The sequence below is a fragment of the Temnothorax americanus genome, unplaced genomic scaffold (assembly GCF_048541705.1).
Source record: "Temnothorax americanus isolate GAGA-0224 unplaced genomic scaffold, ASM4854170v1 Scaffold17, whole genome shotgun sequence".
Classification (NCBI taxonomy): Eukaryota; Metazoa; Arthropoda; class Insecta; order Hymenoptera; family Formicidae; genus Temnothorax; species Temnothorax americanus.
This window is the reverse complement of record NW_027509307.1, coordinates 430,725-449,627: the sequence shown is the minus strand read 5'-3', so window position 1 is coordinate 449,627 and position 18,903 is coordinate 430,725. Positions and strand designations below refer to the sequence as shown.

Below are 18,903 nucleotides of genomic sequence, written 5' to 3'. Positions count from 1 at the left end.
TTCGCGCGGTTAAGCAGGCGGCTTAACGAAAGTGATCTCTCGATCAGTCCTCTTTACGAAATCGACACGAGTATTCTTTGTTCTCCCGTTTGCGCGTTCTTCATCTGCGTATGAATATCGTTAATCCGGCACGTACAGGAAAGAAAGTCGCGTGCGTGCAACGAGAACGATTGAACAGCGAGCACAAAAGACTGAGAAAACGAGTTAGCTGAAAGCGTAACTTGATGTAAAAGAGAATAGACGCGTATCGCCTAATTTCCAGTTGTAACTCAAAAGAATTTGCATACAATGGATAATCGAAAAATACGTCGATCGCTCCACGACATCGTTGCACGAATCCGCTTGAATAGTCGACTACAGGCTGACTTTCACGTATGACCGGTTTTCCCGTAAACAGACGCGATGATGAAATGATCGATGCGTGATCTAGTTTCTTATTTGGAACAGAATTCGTTGCGGTTTATTTAGCCGACTCTATTAGGTTAATTCGCAAATAAGTTCCGCTGCAGGTAACGACAATCTATACTGTGAATTCGTAGGGTGAAGTTATATTCAATTTAAGTCGTTTTTAATCATTTCTTATAATTCATCATTGCGCTTACTCAATATGTCGTTAATTTAACTAAAACAAGAATTAAAATAATACTGTTTTGTGTTAAAATAATAAATTTCGACACACACGCGGTAGTTAAAAATAACAAAAATGTTATTAACACGCCGCAGCTCATTGTTTAGAAACCGTTTTTTAAAAAACTCGATTAAAAAATGGAACTTATTATTATGAATCAACCCAATAGAACATTTATTAACGCGGTTTATTAATTTTGATAAATAAAGTCAAATTGCGATCTATTTCCTTTCTCTCTCATTCTTCGATTTTGGGAACTTTCCAGCAAGCGACACAAGTCGATACAAAAGTGTCGTTTTATCTTTGTTACTCATTGCCAAAAAAGAAAGATAGAACGACGTTTGCGTCGACTTGTGTCTTTTGCTCTCATTGGTAATTGTATTTGTTAATATGTCAAACAAGCGAGGGGAATGTAATTGTGGCGTGGGAGCCTAAATCGAGGACATAATATATTTTTTCTGTGCCTTTACAAATCATAACATTTCTCTTGTACATAATTGCCGCCGTCATGCGCAGAACTTGATCGTCATCTTTCTTCGCATCGTGAGTGCGTGAGCGACCATCAGGCCATCAGCATCAGCCATTCAAGTCAACACTGGTCAACACAACACTGGCGGGAAACGCTAGTTTAGATCAGCTGTTCCAGATACGGTGTGTTTCGTCGCCTGAATTACCTGAAATCGCGATAGACCGACAGTGATCGCACAAACTGACCGTTCGCAACTGTGAAATCAATTCCATCGATCAGGATGGAACCAATTTGCACGAGGAAGTTTTACGGCGATAGGAAACAAATGAAGCCATCACCACCCAGGTCCAACTGGGTGAAAACGTACCGGGTAATGCCGTCGCACATACTGGGCCCGACTCAGTACAGGCAGGAGTTTTACAAACAAGCTGATGCGCTGGTCGCGGCTACCGAACACAGTACCAAAACGGACACGCTATGCACCTTCGTGTACCAGCAGCCCAGCGACGGCAGTCGCAAATTCGTCGTCGCGCATCCGGAGGTCTATTGGTGGTATTACAAGATCAAGCCGCCAGAAGAGAAATGCTCATACGAGGTGAGCATGCTGACTGCTGACCTACAATTCCACCTTGTGCTCACAGAAAAGGACCACAAAGTTTAAGAGTATATTCTAAATACATAAACATTTTTTTATAACTTAAAGTTGAAATTATTTTATGTACAATCACGTTTTAAAATACTGTGAATCACATTTATAACAGAAAGTTTTAAATAAGATATATTTTTTTATGTTTGTTAATAATATGTGCTATATTTACTTATAGAAAATTATAAATCCAACAGGTAATACCAAAGGATTCGCCGTGTTGGCTATATCTGGACTTGGAATACTCAATCGAACTAAATCCCCTTTGCGATGGGTCACGTATAACCAGGACGCTGATAGATATCATACGAGCGTACCTACTTAATCACTATTATCTGTTATGCGACAGAAGTAACTTTTTAATACTGGATTCTACATCCAGTAAGAAATTCAGCAGACACATAATTTTTACTCTGAAGGATGTGGCTTTTAAAGACAACTTCCACGTTGGAAAGCTCGTCAAAACTATATGTAATGATATCCTGTTTTACTTGAAGTCGGATAATCCGTCACATGGAATTTTGAATCATTTTAACAAAGCGGACTTGAAGGAAATGCTTGTGATGACACAGCACGGCGAAAAATTGTTCGTTGACACTGGTGTCTATACCAAGAATAGACATTTTAGAGTGTACCTGTCCACCAAATGGGGAAAGCAATCGTATCTAACAGTCTCTGCAGATTGCGTGCATAACCCAGTAAATAAGTGCAAGGAGAAGGAGCTAGGGATCTTTTTGGATTCCCTGATATCGTACTTTCCAAACAAGCAGAATTTAGTTATGCTCGAGTTTTCGAATCAAAGCGACGTAAAAGCTCAGCTTTACTCAAAAGTACCGAGACAACCCAGTCACGAGAATGATAACCAGACTTCACCATACCCTGAAATAGACAGGTACATTAGCAGTCTCATTGAGCCTGGCAAGATACGTAGCGCCAGATATTTTGATAAAAACAAAACGCTGAGATACGAAATTTATGGCAACAGGTAACACAACTGTATTCGATAATCTAACAATTATTACAATTTTTATTTTTCTATGTACATCGGTCCGGCTATGTTAAAGATAGCGCATATAATACTTTGACATAATTTTTTTACAGATACTGTGAAAACATTGGTAGGTATCATAAAAGCAACAACGTATATTGGATTGTAGATTTAAATACAAAAAAGATATATCAGAAATGTCACGATTCAGACTGCGCGGGTTTTGCATCTATGCCAAAAAGTTTACCGGAAGAAATTGCATTCAAGTTAGACGTAGAAGGTGATACTTTTATATCCGGCGTAACAGTAGATGAAGATGTTACAGAGAGAAGACATAAAAAGTATTAAATATACATTTATAAGCAAAAATATAATATATATAATATGTATAATACATATATATATAATATGTATAAAAATATGTATAAACGCCTTTGATTACTCCTCAATGAATTTATTTTTAGCATGGCTTTCTGTAATGCCTTTTGAAATTATACATTGACACAAGTAATTAAAAAATGATATGTTAATAACATTTTCTATTTACGAGAAATAGATATAAACAACATTATTATTTACTATTAACATCATGTGATTGACACACAGTTTATTTACATAACATTATTTCTATAATGAAATTTATTACACTTACATATATTCTCTATGATCATTTCCTTATACAATTCGAAAAGCGTGACTATTTTCTCTCTCATATATGTAATATATAAATATATTATATATGCATATATATGTGTATATATATATATATTTATTTATACATATATATAGTTATATGTATTTACAACATGCATATACATATATGTGTTTTATATACAATACGAAATACTGAAGATATATTTATATAATACATATGTATAACATATTTTAAAAAATTGTTAATGTTTCTTAATAAAATCGGGAATTTAATGGAAAAATTTTTACTAATTAACTTTTACAGGATAGGCGTATTTATATATTAATCTGAAAAGGTTAATATTAATAAAAATTTAAGAAAAGTATAGCATCAAAAAAATTGAAGTTTTTGTCGTAAATTCACATTTGTGACAAATATACACAGATGAATTAAATAATATATAAATATATCTTATGTGTCTCATACTATATTCAGAGATACGATGAATTCAATTTGCTTTGTACAGATATTTTTATACTGTATAAATTATCAAATTTAAACGGTTCTCAACATATTAACGTTTCCACAACCTAAAAGTCAGACTTTGCTTGCTTTTGTTCATTACCTTACGACATATAATGCAAATTTTCGATGAACAAATGGTTAAAGGCGATGACATACCTAATCAGTCTCACTTCTTGATTAATATATTTTTGTTCCTTCTTATAAAAAATGGAAATCATACTTTTTTAAAAAGGGACGGTGAATAGTTGATCACATCATATTCACAATTCCTCCTTATCATCTATGAAACCAGTATTATTTGTCCAATATACGTTAATAAAATGTCAGTTGTTCCACAATGTTATCATCCACGAATTTGTTCTACAGCTTTATCGGCAGATTATTGTTTCCTCCATGCGAAATCACGTTAAAACATCTACTAGTCAAAAGTTACTGCATTAAATCCATTTGTCAAAAATCAAAAAATGTAAATAATTTCGCAAGATAAAAATAATGTAATAAACCTTGCTCTTCTTTAGATGCAGTAGGGATATCCTTATTTTTACTTTCCGTCAAGTCACTTTCTTGCTGTACACCATGCGTTACATCTAACTTGTTAGTATCGTTAGTATCGTTAGAATCGTCTTGTTGATCTTTATAATCTCTCGATGTTTCATCATTCTTTAACTTATCTTCTACATTGACTTTGATTTGCTCTTTCGAAATGCCCTCTTCAGATAAAGTAAGACGATTACTGTCAGGTGCATTCTTTTTCATTAGTTTATATTTTTGGTAATCTTTTGAGGCCTGTCTCATACGAACTAGAAAATCTGGTAAACCTAAAGATAAATGTTACAATTATTATTATTACAAATACATTGAAAAAGGTATTGTATAATTTATTTTATAATTACGACAAACCTCTCAATGCTACCCATGCAGTGACAGCGGATGGTACAGCGACGCCAGGATCATCAAAGTAAGTAAGTCCAAATTCAATGCCTGGCTCGTGGAATTCTGTGTAAGGTTTTATCACCATGTGCGACCAATATGTTCTGACTCTGTTATACACGGACAGTAAATTATTTATTATTCATTCAAAGAATATTTTTCTCTTATTTTGCTATTTTTAATATTCTGGTAATTCAAATACTTAGTTATTAAACTAATTATCAAAGTGAATTGTTTCGTTAACAAAATATAATGGATATTAAAGAGAACTGATCAACCGACTTCATATTTCGTACATATATATTTCTATATGAACTCTTGACTTTATATACCTGCAAATTCCTCTTCTTTCTGGCATATCGGGATGTTCCGTCACTCGACTGACAATGACTACAAGTCCCTTCTCCCTATCCATGACCCATCGCCGTTGATATACATAATCTCTATTAGAAAATAATTTCTGCACAAATGCAAATTAACGAATCATTAAGTGAGATTTATCCAAAAATAGCATACTATGTTACACCTACAGGCCAGATCATTTCCCAATGAATAACATCAGTGCTATGATTAACAGACGATTCGCACTTCGGATCAGTCTCAATAATCTGCAACTCCTGAGCAGTGGGATCCCATTGCTTTCTATAATCTACATCGATTTGTACTTGCAGAAAATCTTCGGCAGTAACGTCCGAGAACGAACCGTACACTTTGTAGGCAAATAATCCACCCGAACCAGGCTCTATTTTCCTCCATATCAACATATCCTGACGCTCGATAAAAGGTTGCCAGCCGTCTCCTGCACACATTTTGAATATTATATATAAACTTCGCATTCACATATTAACAATGTATAACATAAAAGCACATATACAAATAATGGTAATAAGATATTTCAAATAACAAGATATCGAATAGTTAATAGAAGAAACACCTACGATCTTCGTGAGAAGCAGCGTGCGGCTGAACTACACATTTACATTTACAGTATTTTACATCAGGCTGTACAGTGTCAATAATAATTCGCAAATGGCACTTTGCGCAGACCACCGTGGAGTCTCGCAATCTGTAAATTCCCTCAATCTCACGATTATACCTGCAATGCAAAGAGTCAAAAAGAATTATCCTGGAAACACATCGCACGTGTATCTCGTTCCTATAAACATCTCTCGCAACTACCTATTAATCTCTTCGTCGCTTATCCTGTCGCGATCCCAGTTGTACACGCTCACGCCGGCCGCGCTTATCAGGAAATTCCTGGCGTTCTTGGCGAGTCTGAGCCTCCACTGGCGCATGAACTCCCTCAGCGCTATCTCGTCCCATATCCTCGTGTACAGGTGGAATATCTGGATGCACCTCCTGATCCTCTGGGCCGCCACGAACTCGAACTGCCTCTTGCAGGCCTGGGCCACTTGCGTGCCCTGCTCCCGGACCCACGAGCTTATCTTCCTGCGGTAGCTGCCAAGTCTGCCGCGACCTTGTGCCCTCGGGCCGCAGTGCTGCAGGACGAGCGCTAACCTACCGTTACCGTCGCCGTAACCGGCGTTGAATCTTCTCAGAACGTGACCGGTCAGCTTCCACGTGTACATCGTTCGCTCGCGATACGCCGCTACGTTACGAATCCCCCGCACGGAGCGCGACCAAGCTGTTCGGTCTCATTTACGATCGTCGGACCTCCCGAGACGAGACAACCACAAACTCGTGGCGGATACTGCGTTAACACCTCGTGCGCCGGTGCCTCGGGTTTTTTCCCTTCGTTCTCGCCGCCGATAAAACTGATCACGCGTGCGAGAAGTGTTTTTTTTTTTATTTCAAGGTACTCGCGTACTCGATCGGGAAAGTCGGGAAAATAATTATAGGAGGAAATTGTAATCGTCACCGTCCGCGACGCATAACCGCGCGTACATAACCATCGATCGGCGGCGGGCAGAACAAGGACGTTGTGCCCGTCTGCCCGTTGTGGTGTTCCGGTCCGGAGCCGCGGAGTGGCGCGGAGCGGAGCAGTCGCGCGACGCGCGAGCGCCGCGAGCGCCGCGAGCGGACATGTGCCTGATGTGGTGCCGCGCGGCCGCGCCGCCTGCCGGCGAGATCGGAGCGTCGCGCCGGCGCGGAGAAACCGCCACTCGGCTCGCGGATTTCAAATCTTCGTGGATGAACGCCGCGGGAGTTGGCGCCGGCACATCCGGCGCCAGCGCATCCGGCTTCCCGACTTCCCGCTCGTGGAAAATCGCGTTGCTCACGTTCCGCGCGCGGTGTCGTCAATTATTGGTTTGATATCGAGTGGCGATGCGCGCAAGAGAGAGATCAGCTTGTTTAAACGTAAAGAGGTAATAATAACGTGATTTCTTTGACGTAGTAATTCAATCGACGTGGCCGCGGCTTAGAATTCCTCAAGTGAGAGCTCGGACGCCGTCAGACAATTTTTGATCATCGATTTGCAATTTGGTTTCAGGCTAAGAGAATTTACATTCTATATTATTTATTTTATAGATTTACTTGTTATATATATATAGAAATAATAGCGTATTATAAAAATAGTGTTATATATAGATAATACATATAATAATAAATCAAACGGGGAAGTGTGCCGTGCGGGCGGTAGTGAAGATGTTCACAGCCGGAGGGGGATTTCGGATATCGTTTTTTTATTAACGTTTTATCAGTTACAATTTTGATTACATACACATAATGTGGAGTCGTCTTTAAACACACGGCTGCTATGATACAAATGACGAGGATAAAAATTTTGGAGTGCGTAAAAATGTGATTGGATGACAATTCGCTCTTTGCTCCTATCCTTCCCCCTTTTACCCCCCCCTTCTGCCCCCGCTCTCTCTCTCCTCTCTCTCTCTCTCTCTTCCTCTCCTTCACTACTTCATTGGTCATGGCGATGGGCCAACCTTGAACGTATATTAATATAATATACCGAGTTTTTGGCCCATGTCCACTAGAGTACAGGGTAGGTAAGGTTTTGTGATATCCTTGAAATCGCAATTAAATCGTCCCTAATTCGCTAATATTTTACACGCAATGTCGGTGCGCGATCATCGCTCAAGACTGGCCCGGCGCGGTTGACGATCCGATATCGACGACCCCGCCCAATCTCTCCGGACTGCGTTTCTCCGCACCGAGACCACGGAGAGAGGCCACCGGGAGGCCTCCGTGCCAAATTCAGAGGACGGTATTTACAGAGGGAATTTATACGGGACACAGCCGGCCGAAACCCGGCAAACGCGCGTTCCCGCCGCGAGGGATATTACGTTTGCACGGAACGTCAGCCCCCCCCCCTCCCGACCCTCCTCGTCTCTCGCTCGTAGACGTTCAGGGAAAAACGAAAACGCGGCGTTTAAAAGACGTCCGAGAGAGGCCGAGGCGTCCTTCACGCGACTTTCGTGTGCGGCCCGTGGAAATTGCGGAGATGCACCGACCGCCGTGCATTAATTAATTCCGACTCGGCTCCAGCTTTCTGATGTTAAATAGAAGAAGAATTTTCTATCTAAACTAATAGTTACGAAAGTTAGCCTCGACTGTACCGACGTTCTCGAAGCGGCCTCGGCGCGAGCAATACTCTCTCTTCCTCAATTATAATTTTAACGCTAATGTAAAATGTAATTTGAACCATAATAATTATTTGATGAAAATATAAGTAAAGTTGTTCGAAAGTGCCTGATTTTGCGGCAAAATCGCGTTCTTCTTGTCGCGATTAAACGATTAAACGATTCAAATTGTGCTTGCAGCCGAACGTGTGCTGGGATCTGCAAGGACGAGGCAAAATCTCGAGGAATGCCAAGGTGCGATTATACGCAAACGAGAAAAGGTCCTCTGAACTTGGAACAATAACGGTAGGTTGCCTTCGCGCGTGTACGTTGTACTCAGCGACGAGTGGCACGTCTTTTTTTTTGTTCTCTCTCTCACTTTACCATTATACGATTGATCATCTGTCAACAATTATTTGGAATATTATACCTTAGGTAAACAGTATCGGGGTGGACAACAGGACGAGACGCTAATCGGTCCAGGATCGCGGCGCGATACACGACACCTCCGTAACGCTAATCTGCTTCTCCTGAGACACGGTCGGTGAGTGTGATATGCAATTTATTTCGTGGAGAGTTTTCTAAATTGTGCGCAGATCGCATCTGCGATGATAGCTGAACTGCCTATAGATCCATTCGGAGCGGTACAAATCACACCCGGCGTTGACGATCCAGAGCCAAGCTTTCCAAATGTATGTACGTACATATGCGGCCGACTTGTACGAACGATTAGAAATTTCTGCGGGGATTCATTTGACAAGATAAAGCGCGTCCAAGTATCGAGTTTTCTCCATTCTCGTATTCTAATATCGCTCTTGCTGTGTGAAAAATTGAAAGCGGATTGCCGAGAAGTCTCCGGTATACGAATTTGAATTTATTTGAATTATTTGAATATTGAAAAGTCTAAATATTTTGAGCGGAGCTGCTCGACCACTAAAACGCTGAAATGAGAAACTCTGCGAAGATCAGTCCTACTCGGAGATTTGCGATAATCGACCTGGCGAAAAGGAAATGGTCAGCACATTAGATCGCGGTGGCTCGCAAGCATTCGGCTGCTCAGTCCAAAGCTCGCAAGTAATGCTTTTGAATACGACACACTCTTCTCCCTGAGTCAAAATGTACTCGAGATCTTTTCGACTCAGAAACCGAACCGTCGCGTCGTGCGATAAAGATTCTCGTACGCGAAATTCACGCGCATGTAAACGGTCAATCACGTTTTCGGACGGCATTTCTGTCGGAATTAGCCGAATTATATTTTCGATTCGTTTCAAGATAACAATCCTGTTTATGGCGCGAAAAAGGAAACAAGTCGTTGGAATCTTTAGACTCGACAAAAATAGCTCTGCAGTTCGCCTTTACAATTTCTCATTTTCTGACAAAATACCAATTGTTCCACCATAGATCGTGTATCATTAATCAAGCGTCAATGCGAATGTAGTGAATGAGTCAATTAAAACGAACACGGTACTCGCGGCACGCTCACAAACGCTTAGATGAACAGTTTCGTTTATTAACAGTCTATCAAATATTAATCGTGAATTACAACGACATCGCGGTAATATGACCGGCAAATGTCATTCGTGCTAAATCTTGTTGATGAATAGAAATTAAGCTAATCGAGCGCTGATGGCTGTTTATCAGCCGATGGCTTCGTGAATCGCGCGGCGCGTTATGCACGATCGCAAAAAGTTTAATTGAACGTTATCGTTTTAGTGCGTTTAATGATGCAGCTTACCACGAGAATCCGACGTGAATATACATTCAATTTCCCCGCCGCGTGTAATTACGCGATATCCCGTGAAAACTGCGAAATAAAAGCTTCCGGTTATTAGGTAAAATAAAGATTCAAGACTTGATAAATATTTAATAATTGTTTTAATACACCGATTATAAAACTTCGAAATTAAAATCGACTTTAAGTGTATATTGGCTTTAATTTAACTTGATTTAACCTGAAAAGAAGCTCATGATTTCCGTTGAATACACAATATTACACATTAGAATACGGAAATTTAATATACTCCACAATCTTAAATGAGTTTGTCTGAAAAAGTCTAAATATGTGCTTGAGATCATAAATTAATAATTATAAATAGATATATACAAATGTGGTGGAATAAACATTTCCAAAGGGAGATGCAAATCGGGAAATACGTGAAAAGTGCTGCATTCATGCCTTGAAGCTGCGTTACATTGCGCAATGTGCGAATCAAAGGTAATTTCAGCCGAATTAGATGAAAATAGAATGACTCATTAACGAGAAATTGCAACAGCCCTTTGATTGCTCGCGAGTACTGAGGATCGCGCAACAAAGACCGTAATTAATACGAATTTGCGTTAAATAATTAAGAGTGATTCGCGTATTGGTGATACTTTTCGAAGTACATTACGCCTATCTTTCGCTCTCGTAGTCCTTTACAACAAGACCAGCTGCGCATTTCGTGCGGAAACGCAAAGCGCGACTTCAAAGGCAAGCGTTTAAATGTCATTCTGGTCGTCAGCGTGAGGGACTCGTATTACTACATCGTTCAAAATATATGTTTCCTTTTGTACGAGAAATTGCGCGCGTTTCCACACCTCGCAGATGCGTGTCCGTAGAAAAATGCATGGGAGAAGAAAAGATAAGAAGAGTGAAACTCGCCCGAAGCTAAAAACCGCATCTTCCGCAGATTAATACGCGACCCCGGGTCATCAGTTTGCGATCGACTGTCACTCATGAATTCATGATACTTGTCACGATTACTTTCACCGCGAACCTGCGATCCATTCGTCTCTTATTGCGCATAATGCAAAAGACTCGTGACGAGTCTTCTGATTACATACGGCGACGAACGATCACGACTCTCTCGCAGGACTTTTGTTCGAAGCTAAAATAGCTTTCGGTGAAGATGCGGCCGAGTTTGGATGCGTGTGCATGATTATATACCTCGTCTCGCATTTCGACTATTGTCGAAGTGCATCACCGCGACTATTCGAACGGAGCAATCGAGATTTATCTAACAACCGAAATGCATACTCCAAGGAGAGACGATTTTCGCGGGTGATGACTTTTGCAGGAAAAAAATAATAAAATATCTAACGCATAAACGAGAATATCTAATGATATTTGCTAAACCTTTATCCAGTCTGTTCCAATGTCCGAGGACCAATCTCACCAGAGCCAGCTAGCTAATTCGCTTCAAGCGGCTCTTCATCCCTTTCCGAGGCTTCGAGCTGTGGAAAGAGGCGAGGAACCGATAAAGGTATCCCGCGATTAGAGTCCATCATCGTCGGTAAAACCGGCCGTAAATGTTCATCGGTACACGCCTTACGATTGTTGCTTCTCCCTGTGAATGTGACTAGTTCGACACTGCGGAATGTTTTCAAAGATCTCGCTTTGCGGCGAGGCGCCGTTAATCACGCCTCGCGAACGCGTTACAGATTGGAACGAGGATCGTCGAGAATATGTCCTTTCCTTATACGGAGGGCGAGTCGTGCCGCTCGAGGCTGGGCGATGCACTTTCTCCCGGCAAGGATTTTAAGTTTCCATACGTTCGCCGCCTCTCCGCGCGACTTTGCCGCAACGTTACACGTTTGGTGCTTTTACGCTCGGTACTTTCGACTCCGTCGCGCGGACCGGCCTGCTACTTTCGTGTTTTCGGCCCTAGGCCCGTGGGGCGTTATAATTCCGGCTTTTCGTGTGTGCTTCGCTAACAATTAAAAATTTGTTCGCCTATTACTTATCATTTTGTGTATTTTTTGTCGTTTAAATTCAATTCACATTATTAGGGTATAATAATTAATTAATTAATTAATTAATTAATTATAATAGTGTCATTATAATTCGTAATAATATACAACATTTGTCAATAGATCATTTATGCTAAAACCCACTGCATGCTCGTGTCGAAATCACTCGCATTCTCTCCCATGCTCTCCCTGCACATACACACATACACACACACGTGCACGCACTGACATGCATACATATGCGCTCCCTACACACATGCGCTCTCCTCTTTCTCTCTTTTCTATCTCGCTCTCTTTCCCCACGACATCGCTTAGCTTTCTCTCATTCTCTCTCTACACGCTCAAGTGTATTTCACGAAGTACACCTTCCTCCTACTTTCGCACACTCTCACGCCGTGGGACTGTACTGGCTTCACGCGTGGCTTATCTAACTAATTCATGATTTACGTGTGATTTCGGGGTATACGTGTATGTGAATGTATGTGTAAATGCACGTACAAATGCGTGCACGTCGGCACGCGCGCGCGCGCGCGCGCGTACGCGTCCCCTCTTTTCTTTTTTTAAGATTTACAATTACAAGCGACTCGTCTCCCGTTCTCGGTACATTCTATACGTAAGCCATACGTATGTGTAGTCTACTTTGTAATGAAACAAAAAAAAAAGAAAGGATACAAGATCAATGTGCGGCAATACCTTTGCATTAAAAACCGAGAAAATAACGAAAGAGCAATGGCATTTTCTCTCGAAAAGCGGAGGAGAGAAAGATTATACGAATGATGCTCTTGTGTCGCGTATTGTGTGTACTATGTGAGACAATGATCTTTGTACATATTTTAAAATGTATTGCTGCGCGATATCGACACGACAAAGATGCGGAAGACGCAGAGTTTACGGACGTGACAAAACGCCGGCACTTATATGCTGCCGTCTTTTTCCTCTTGCTGTTCTTTTGATAAAATCCGACGAATGAACTTTAATCCATCCGCTCGTAGGCTCTCTCGAGAATAGTTCAATTAGAATTTCGCAGCCGCACAACGCCGCTTGTTCTCTATTCTTTGGACTACCATCAAACAAATAGTAAACAGAACGAAACGTAATTCTGACTTGAGCTTCGTGGAGCGGAGGGAACTGAAAGCTAGAAACGTCCTTTCCGACTACGACGGCGCAGACCCGTTAATGACAATGATATGGAAGCGGCTCGCGCGATAATCCGCGAGTGCGCTTCGCGATCTACATCGACGGAGTATTTGAGAGAACGGAGCGATTCATGACACGCAAATTACTTGTGTGTTTGTGTCTTGTGTATTGTGTGTATGTTGTGTGCGAAGAGCTTGTATTCCGAAATCGAAGCAGAGCTCGTACCTACGTCGTGCTCAAGCGCGTGACGCGAAAGAGTCACGCGGGAAAACACCGACAAATCGCAGTTTGTGTGATGTATAGTAATTACCAACTAAAACGATGTTCCCCTTTCTTACATTTCGACGCATGTGTAACTTCGAATCTCGTCAAAACAAATACTCTTTCCACCGAATATATAGATAATGTATCAGAAATACACAATATGTATATCAGAATACAGGATCTGCATACGAATTACACTTTAAAGCTATTAGATTTCTCTTCAATCCAAAATTGGAACGAATCATTTGTAATGACACCGCACAAAGACAAATGATTCGAAGACCCGAAGGGCACATTGATCGACAAGTAATATATCGATGATTTAAATAAAGTTTGTCGTTAAAAAATCTTATAAAAATCATCTGAATGCTAAAAGAAGGGAACATAACGAATCACAAAGAGCAATATAAAAATAGGAACATATGCGACGTATATAAACAAAATGAGGAACATATACATGATGTTTAAAACGTAACACGCAAGGAACTTGGTTCGGATTTACGTGTACATACTGTACGTGTTGTGTGCGTTATGTGCCTTCAGCTGACATACATTGTATAAAGTATCGAATCACCACGCGCATTACTTATGTATCGAATAAAATGATAAAATCCTAATGTTGCTGTTAAAAAGAGTCTCGTTAAAAATCAAACCACAATCAGATTAGTGAACGTAAAGTATTCACCTAAATATATAAAGTTAGAATTCGACAATTCATAAAACGTGGGTACGTGCTGTGCTACGTGTCGTACCGCAATGTATTCTAAACATAAAACACGAGGCTTGTTTACAACGAATGTTAAAAACGCTTTTACAATTTTCTTTTTTTCTGCACCGTGGGGGGTTGATTCCGTGTCTCGGTTTTGAGAAAGCTTTATACTTATGTTACATATACCAACCGTGTTGAACCTTTGGAACGAAGTCTCTCTCTTACATATTTAGTGTGCAAAATATTCTTACGCTTTCCGTGGTTCGTCAAATAATTATTATTATGTATAGTAATAATAAAGGATAAAATTCTACAACGAGCCCTCGGGACAATCAACGAGGCTATGCATTGGCGTTCGGTCGGTCCCCGCGCTTAAAAATCTTCGAGTCGAAGGTGACTCTAACGCTTCGTCTTCCTCACTCTTTCTCTGCTTCTCTGTTTACCTCACTCACACCCTCTCACATTCATTTTCTCTTTCTCTCTCTTTCTCTCTCCCATATACCCCGAACTACTATCACACCACGCATTCGGCCTAACTTGCACACTGACGTTTGCACAAATACGTACTTACGATATATATATATATATATAGTGTTCTTACAATATATTTTATATATATATTCATTTACTCTATTTATTATATCAATACTGTTGACGGATAGAGATTCATTCACAGATCGCACCAGAGCGGATAATCGTCTCTGACGCGCGTGGCGTTAACATTCCTCCTTCTCGCTTCTTCTTCATTCGCGAGCGATTCTTCACTCCCTCCCCCCAATCACAATCGTTCCACCTTTCATATTTAACATAATTTTTGACATAAAGTTTTTTTTATCACACGCTAAAACACTTGATCTCCTCTATCCCGGAGATCGTCGTCCGTTCGCACGATGTCCCGAAACGATATAGCGATCCACGAATAAACGGGTGGCAACTGCCGCTCTCCCCTTTTCCTATCTGGCGCTCCCATCATCCAGTTTCTTCCATAATCTTCCCGTATCGTCGTGGTGGATTCGGAGACACCGCGCTACCTCCCCTCCGTTCGAGAATTAGAAAAAACGGTACAAACTCGAGCAGATGCCGCCGCATATTGTCCGTCCTCATTCTCGACAGCGTCGCAACATCAACGGCGTCAGCGGGTCGTACAACAATTTGGCGCGAAACCGAATCAGCAGTATCAGAGCACTTTTGCACAAACACGTTTCCCACTTACATCGAGTTCCAAACGTCGCTTCCCGGTCTGATCATCTTGTTTTCTCGCGCGAAATGACCCCTATTTACGTACTGTAAAGTGTACTCATTTGTGACCGCGCTGCGCGAGGAAATACTCTATCTGCTGTAGACAGAGCAGTTGCTGCACCAAGCTCTGTAACGGGTCCTGGCCCGGCTGGAGTTGGCCCTGCTGCCCTTGGAGCCCCTGCGGCTGCATCAAGCCTCCACCAGTAGGCTGAGCAGACGTAGGCAGCAGCATCGTGGTGCCCGGACCTGACTGCTCGGCCAACAACTGTCGTTGCAGCTGTTGCGCCTGATAATGAGCCACCGCCATCAGTTCCGAGGACTCCATGCCCATCGAGGCGGCGGCGGCGGCGGCGACGGCGGCCACGTGACCCAACTGCGGATGCTGCTCCGGATGATGGTGGCCCGGTGCTGCTATTGGCAAGCCGGGCTGGCAGGGCAACGGCGGTAGCATGCCGACATGCGACGACAACCTGCCAGTCATGGAGCCGGCCGCGGAGGCCAAATAGGCGGCGGCAGTGGGGAGGCTAGGATTCTCGCCCCGCTAGGGAGCCACGTTCTTGGGCCTGCGCCCCCGTCGCCCCCTGGTGGGGGGGCGCGGGGACTCCTGGCCTCACTGGCTCACCGCGGGGCTCTTCTTGTCTTGCTGCTGTTGACTGGCGTCCTGCGTTCCCTGTACACCTGCGGCCGCACCCCCTTGACCACCTTGAACTCCCTGAAGCACACACACATGCAATATCATGACGTGCTCTGAATAGTATTCTGAATAGTATTCGAAAATGGAATCAGTAATACCTTTTTTTTAAACCTTCTATTTTATTTGTCTTTAATCTTCTGTCGAGTCAAGCATCTTTTAGTATTGGTTTTTCCGAGATATCAACGGAATAATGACACCTATCTCCGAATTCAGAAGTCAAGTAACTGTTTCAATATCTGATATCAGTTATTTTAATGAATATTAGTTTAACTGATTTGCAAGATTTGAAACTTGTTGAATATCCACATGTATTCTAATGAATTGCGCGCGTGTAATAGGCGCATTCTTCGATTTAACGCTTTGGGTTCGCTGTGAAGAAATGATTACCTGACTGCCAGGACCTCCCTGTGGTGGACCAGGACCACGATCTGGCGGCCAGGAATTACCCGGTGTCGGTTCTGAGTGGAACTGATGAGGATGTGGCGGCGGTCCACCGGACGCGTCATGACTGTGAGGATCCAGATTATTTGCGGCGTCGTATTGCGTATTTTCCAACCTTGTAATTAATCGCTCATCCTCATCACCGAACTCGCCACCCATCAAAGAAGGTTCACCCACGACCATCACATCCTAGATCAAAGTAAAGAAACATTTAGTTATCGCCTGTGTTTGTCGACGATCGTGCTACTTCAATTGAAAAAACTAATCGAGAGATCTACCTGCGACGCTAGAGAAAAATTTGGCCCTGGTGAGCGTTTTTTGCTAGGTGCGGGTGGTGCGTTGTTGCCCGGTCCGGACGTGCTGCCCTTCCGCTTTCTTCTTTTGCTAGCCGGCCGCTGGGACTCTGGAAAAGAAAGAAAATTGTCGTGAGCACGACGCCGCGCGCATTCGTCGGCCACGGTTGGCCACGTGTGTAAGCTACACACTGATAAACTTAAGAGCACTACCCAGCTGTGGACCTTTCTCATTATCAAAGGTCTCTGACACGCACAAGCACAAGCATGCATTGATAGACAAACAAACACATAGGCATATGTGTCAAGTTTATTTCTATCTTTCTCTCACGAGCACTCTCAAGCCACGTTTACAGAGAAACACGTTTGGCATCATACTATTTGGTGTTATACGCGCTTGGTTCCACGGTTTTATCGAGTTTGAACGAATACCGGGTACATATATCCGAGCTATACGAAATCGCAAGTGAAATGGAAAACGCGGTGCACGTACAAGCACGATAAAGATAGCGACAAGCGGACGCGAGATGCTTACATATCACGTAACGTTAAAAGCTCAAATAATAACTAAGTCATTAATATCAATTGATATAATTTGTAAAATTAAAATAAAATCAAAGTTTCAGTCATAGTAGTGCTTAATTTGACTGTAAAATAATTCAAACAACGTTTGGCTTAAATTTGATTAATAAAACAAGCAACGCAAAACTGTCAATAAGGAAAGTGCATCTAATTGTTGGAAGATTTCAAACAGAATCGCTAAAATTCACGCTCGACAAGGAAAAACCGGTGGAACCAAGAATCGTGGCAAAGAGATAATGAAAATCGACGACAAATGCGTCATTTCGCGGATAGCAAAAACCGATTTCACGTTGTCTATTAGGACGGCCGTTCGGCTCCACTGGCTGGTGCTTCTCATGTAAAGCAACTGTTCTTCTACCTCTCTTACCCGGCGGGGCAACTATCCTCTGCCATTTCTGGAACAAGGTTGTCTTCAGACAATCACGGGGTGTCAACGCGTACGCCTTGTGCCTCGACATTAGTTCCTGCATTGGCTCCAGAATAACGCATAACTGTAAAAAGAATCGTATATAATTTAACTCGAATGAAAAGTTACTAATTTCGATAGCGCATAAAAACTCTTTCAAGCCAGAGTGTACGAACAAATGTGTGTAGCATAAAATTTAGATGGTTCTAAATATTTCTACAATATTCTAATACATGTAGTGCAAATTAAACAAAATAACTTCTTTGAGTCCTAAAAAATTCATGAAAAATGTATTTTACGTTCCATATACATTCTCAAGCCGGGAACTATACTCGCGTACACGCATTTTCGCGTGAGTAACACTGTTACATCACGTTACGCGGCGCGCGTAAAAGGTGAATAACTATCATTTAAGAAACGACCGGAGTTTCGCGCGATAACGACACGTTCATCCGTAAATCAATCAAAGCCTTTCTTCGTCGTCGGCGATTCTCCGCCCGTGTGGAGAAATTATTCGAGACGCGACCGTTCCTACGCGTTTCCGAATATCGTATACCAGTTCAACAATGGGCGAGGACTTTCCCGACGTAACAATCGACGGGCTTTTCAACTGGCTCGAGACGATACACGCGGAATGTGCGGTTGTCCCCCCTCCGGTGAAAGCGCTTCCGAGCGCGGAAAAAAGGTGGCTCGTAACCCGGATAGCTGGAGATACTTTCGAGAAGACAGGCGTATACCGTGTTTCCGATCTAGCACCGACATCGACACACCTTCTTGCTGCAACAATTTTCTAACCATCACGTTGGTGATACGTTTTTCCGTTATAATTCAATTATAAATCAATACGCAACGAAATATTCCTCCCTCGTCTTTCGGCATATTGATTTACACGCGTTCACCGCTAAATATGCATGTAATCATGTTATTTTTCTTTGCTTATTCTAAACTTACGATTTAAATATCTGAGGAGTTTGCATTTATTTATGCCAAAATAATCGAGAAAGCACAATTCGATTTATACCTATTTCTTATCTATGAGTTTTTCGAAGTTGG

The 18,903-nt window shown here is 41.9% G+C and overlaps 4 protein-coding genes across 10 annotated transcripts in view; 1 reads left to right on the top strand and 3 right to left on the bottom strand.

Moving 5' to 3' along the window:
• Positions 1-80: 80 nt before the first annotated feature.
• On the top strand, positions 81-3,079 carry LOC143895962 (DNA-directed primase/polymerase protein). The gene is made up of 3 exons (XM_077403502.1): positions 81-1,692; positions 1,941-2,728; positions 2,845-3,079. Exons 1-3 carry the CDS (start codon positions 1,378-1,380, stop codon positions 3,077-3,079), a joined length of 1,338 nt encoding a protein of 445 aa, XP_077259628.1. The 5' UTR covers positions 81-1,377.
• On the bottom strand, positions 2,753-6,808 carry LOC143895961 (stAR-related lipid transfer protein 7, mitochondrial). Of its 2 annotated transcripts, XM_077403501.1 has the most exons (7): positions 6,000-6,808; positions 5,759-5,916; positions 5,351-5,619; positions 5,153-5,280; positions 4,791-4,930; positions 4,394-4,708; positions 2,753-4,305 (listed from the first exon to the last, which is right to left on the bottom strand). In XM_077403501.1, exons 1-7 carry the CDS (start codon positions 6,407-6,409, stop codon positions 4,292-4,294), a joined length of 1,434 nt encoding a protein of 477 aa, XP_077259627.1. In that variant the 5' UTR covers positions 6,410-6,808; the 3' UTR covers positions 2,753-4,291. The 2 variants fall into 2 exon arrangements, with proteins under 2 accessions (XP_077259627.1, XP_077259626.1); XM_077403500.1 differs by having other exon boundaries at positions 2,753-4,708.
• Positions 6,809-7,448: 640 nt separating this feature from the next.
• Positions 7,449-15,915, bottom strand: LOC143895767 (uncharacterized). The gene has a single exon (XM_077403106.1). The coding sequence runs from the start codon at positions 15,913-15,915 to the stop codon at positions 15,493-15,495; it is 423 nt and encodes a 140-aa protein (XP_077259232.1). The 3' UTR covers positions 7,449-15,492.
• Positions 15,916-16,017: 102 nt separating this feature from the next.
• Positions 16,018-18,903, bottom strand: part of Chi (LIM domain-binding protein 2 Chi) — a 76,842-nt gene continuing 73,956 nt past the window's right edge. For 4 of the 6 annotated variants that reach the window (XM_077403100.1, XM_077403098.1, XM_077403104.1 and 1 more), the window contains exons 6-9: positions 17,803-17,935; positions 16,848-16,972; positions 16,516-16,758; positions 16,018-16,146 (exon numbers count right to left, since the gene is read on the bottom strand). In XM_077403100.1, coding sequence (XP_077259226.1) covers positions 16,045-16,146; positions 16,516-16,758; positions 16,848-16,972; positions 17,803-17,935 — 603 coding nt within the window. In that variant the 3' untranslated portion in view covers positions 16,018-16,044. The remainder of the gene's footprint in view (positions 16,147-16,515; positions 16,759-16,847; positions 16,973-17,802; positions 17,936-18,903) is intronic. The other 2 variants (XM_077403099.1, XM_077403102.1) reach the window with 1 other exon arrangement.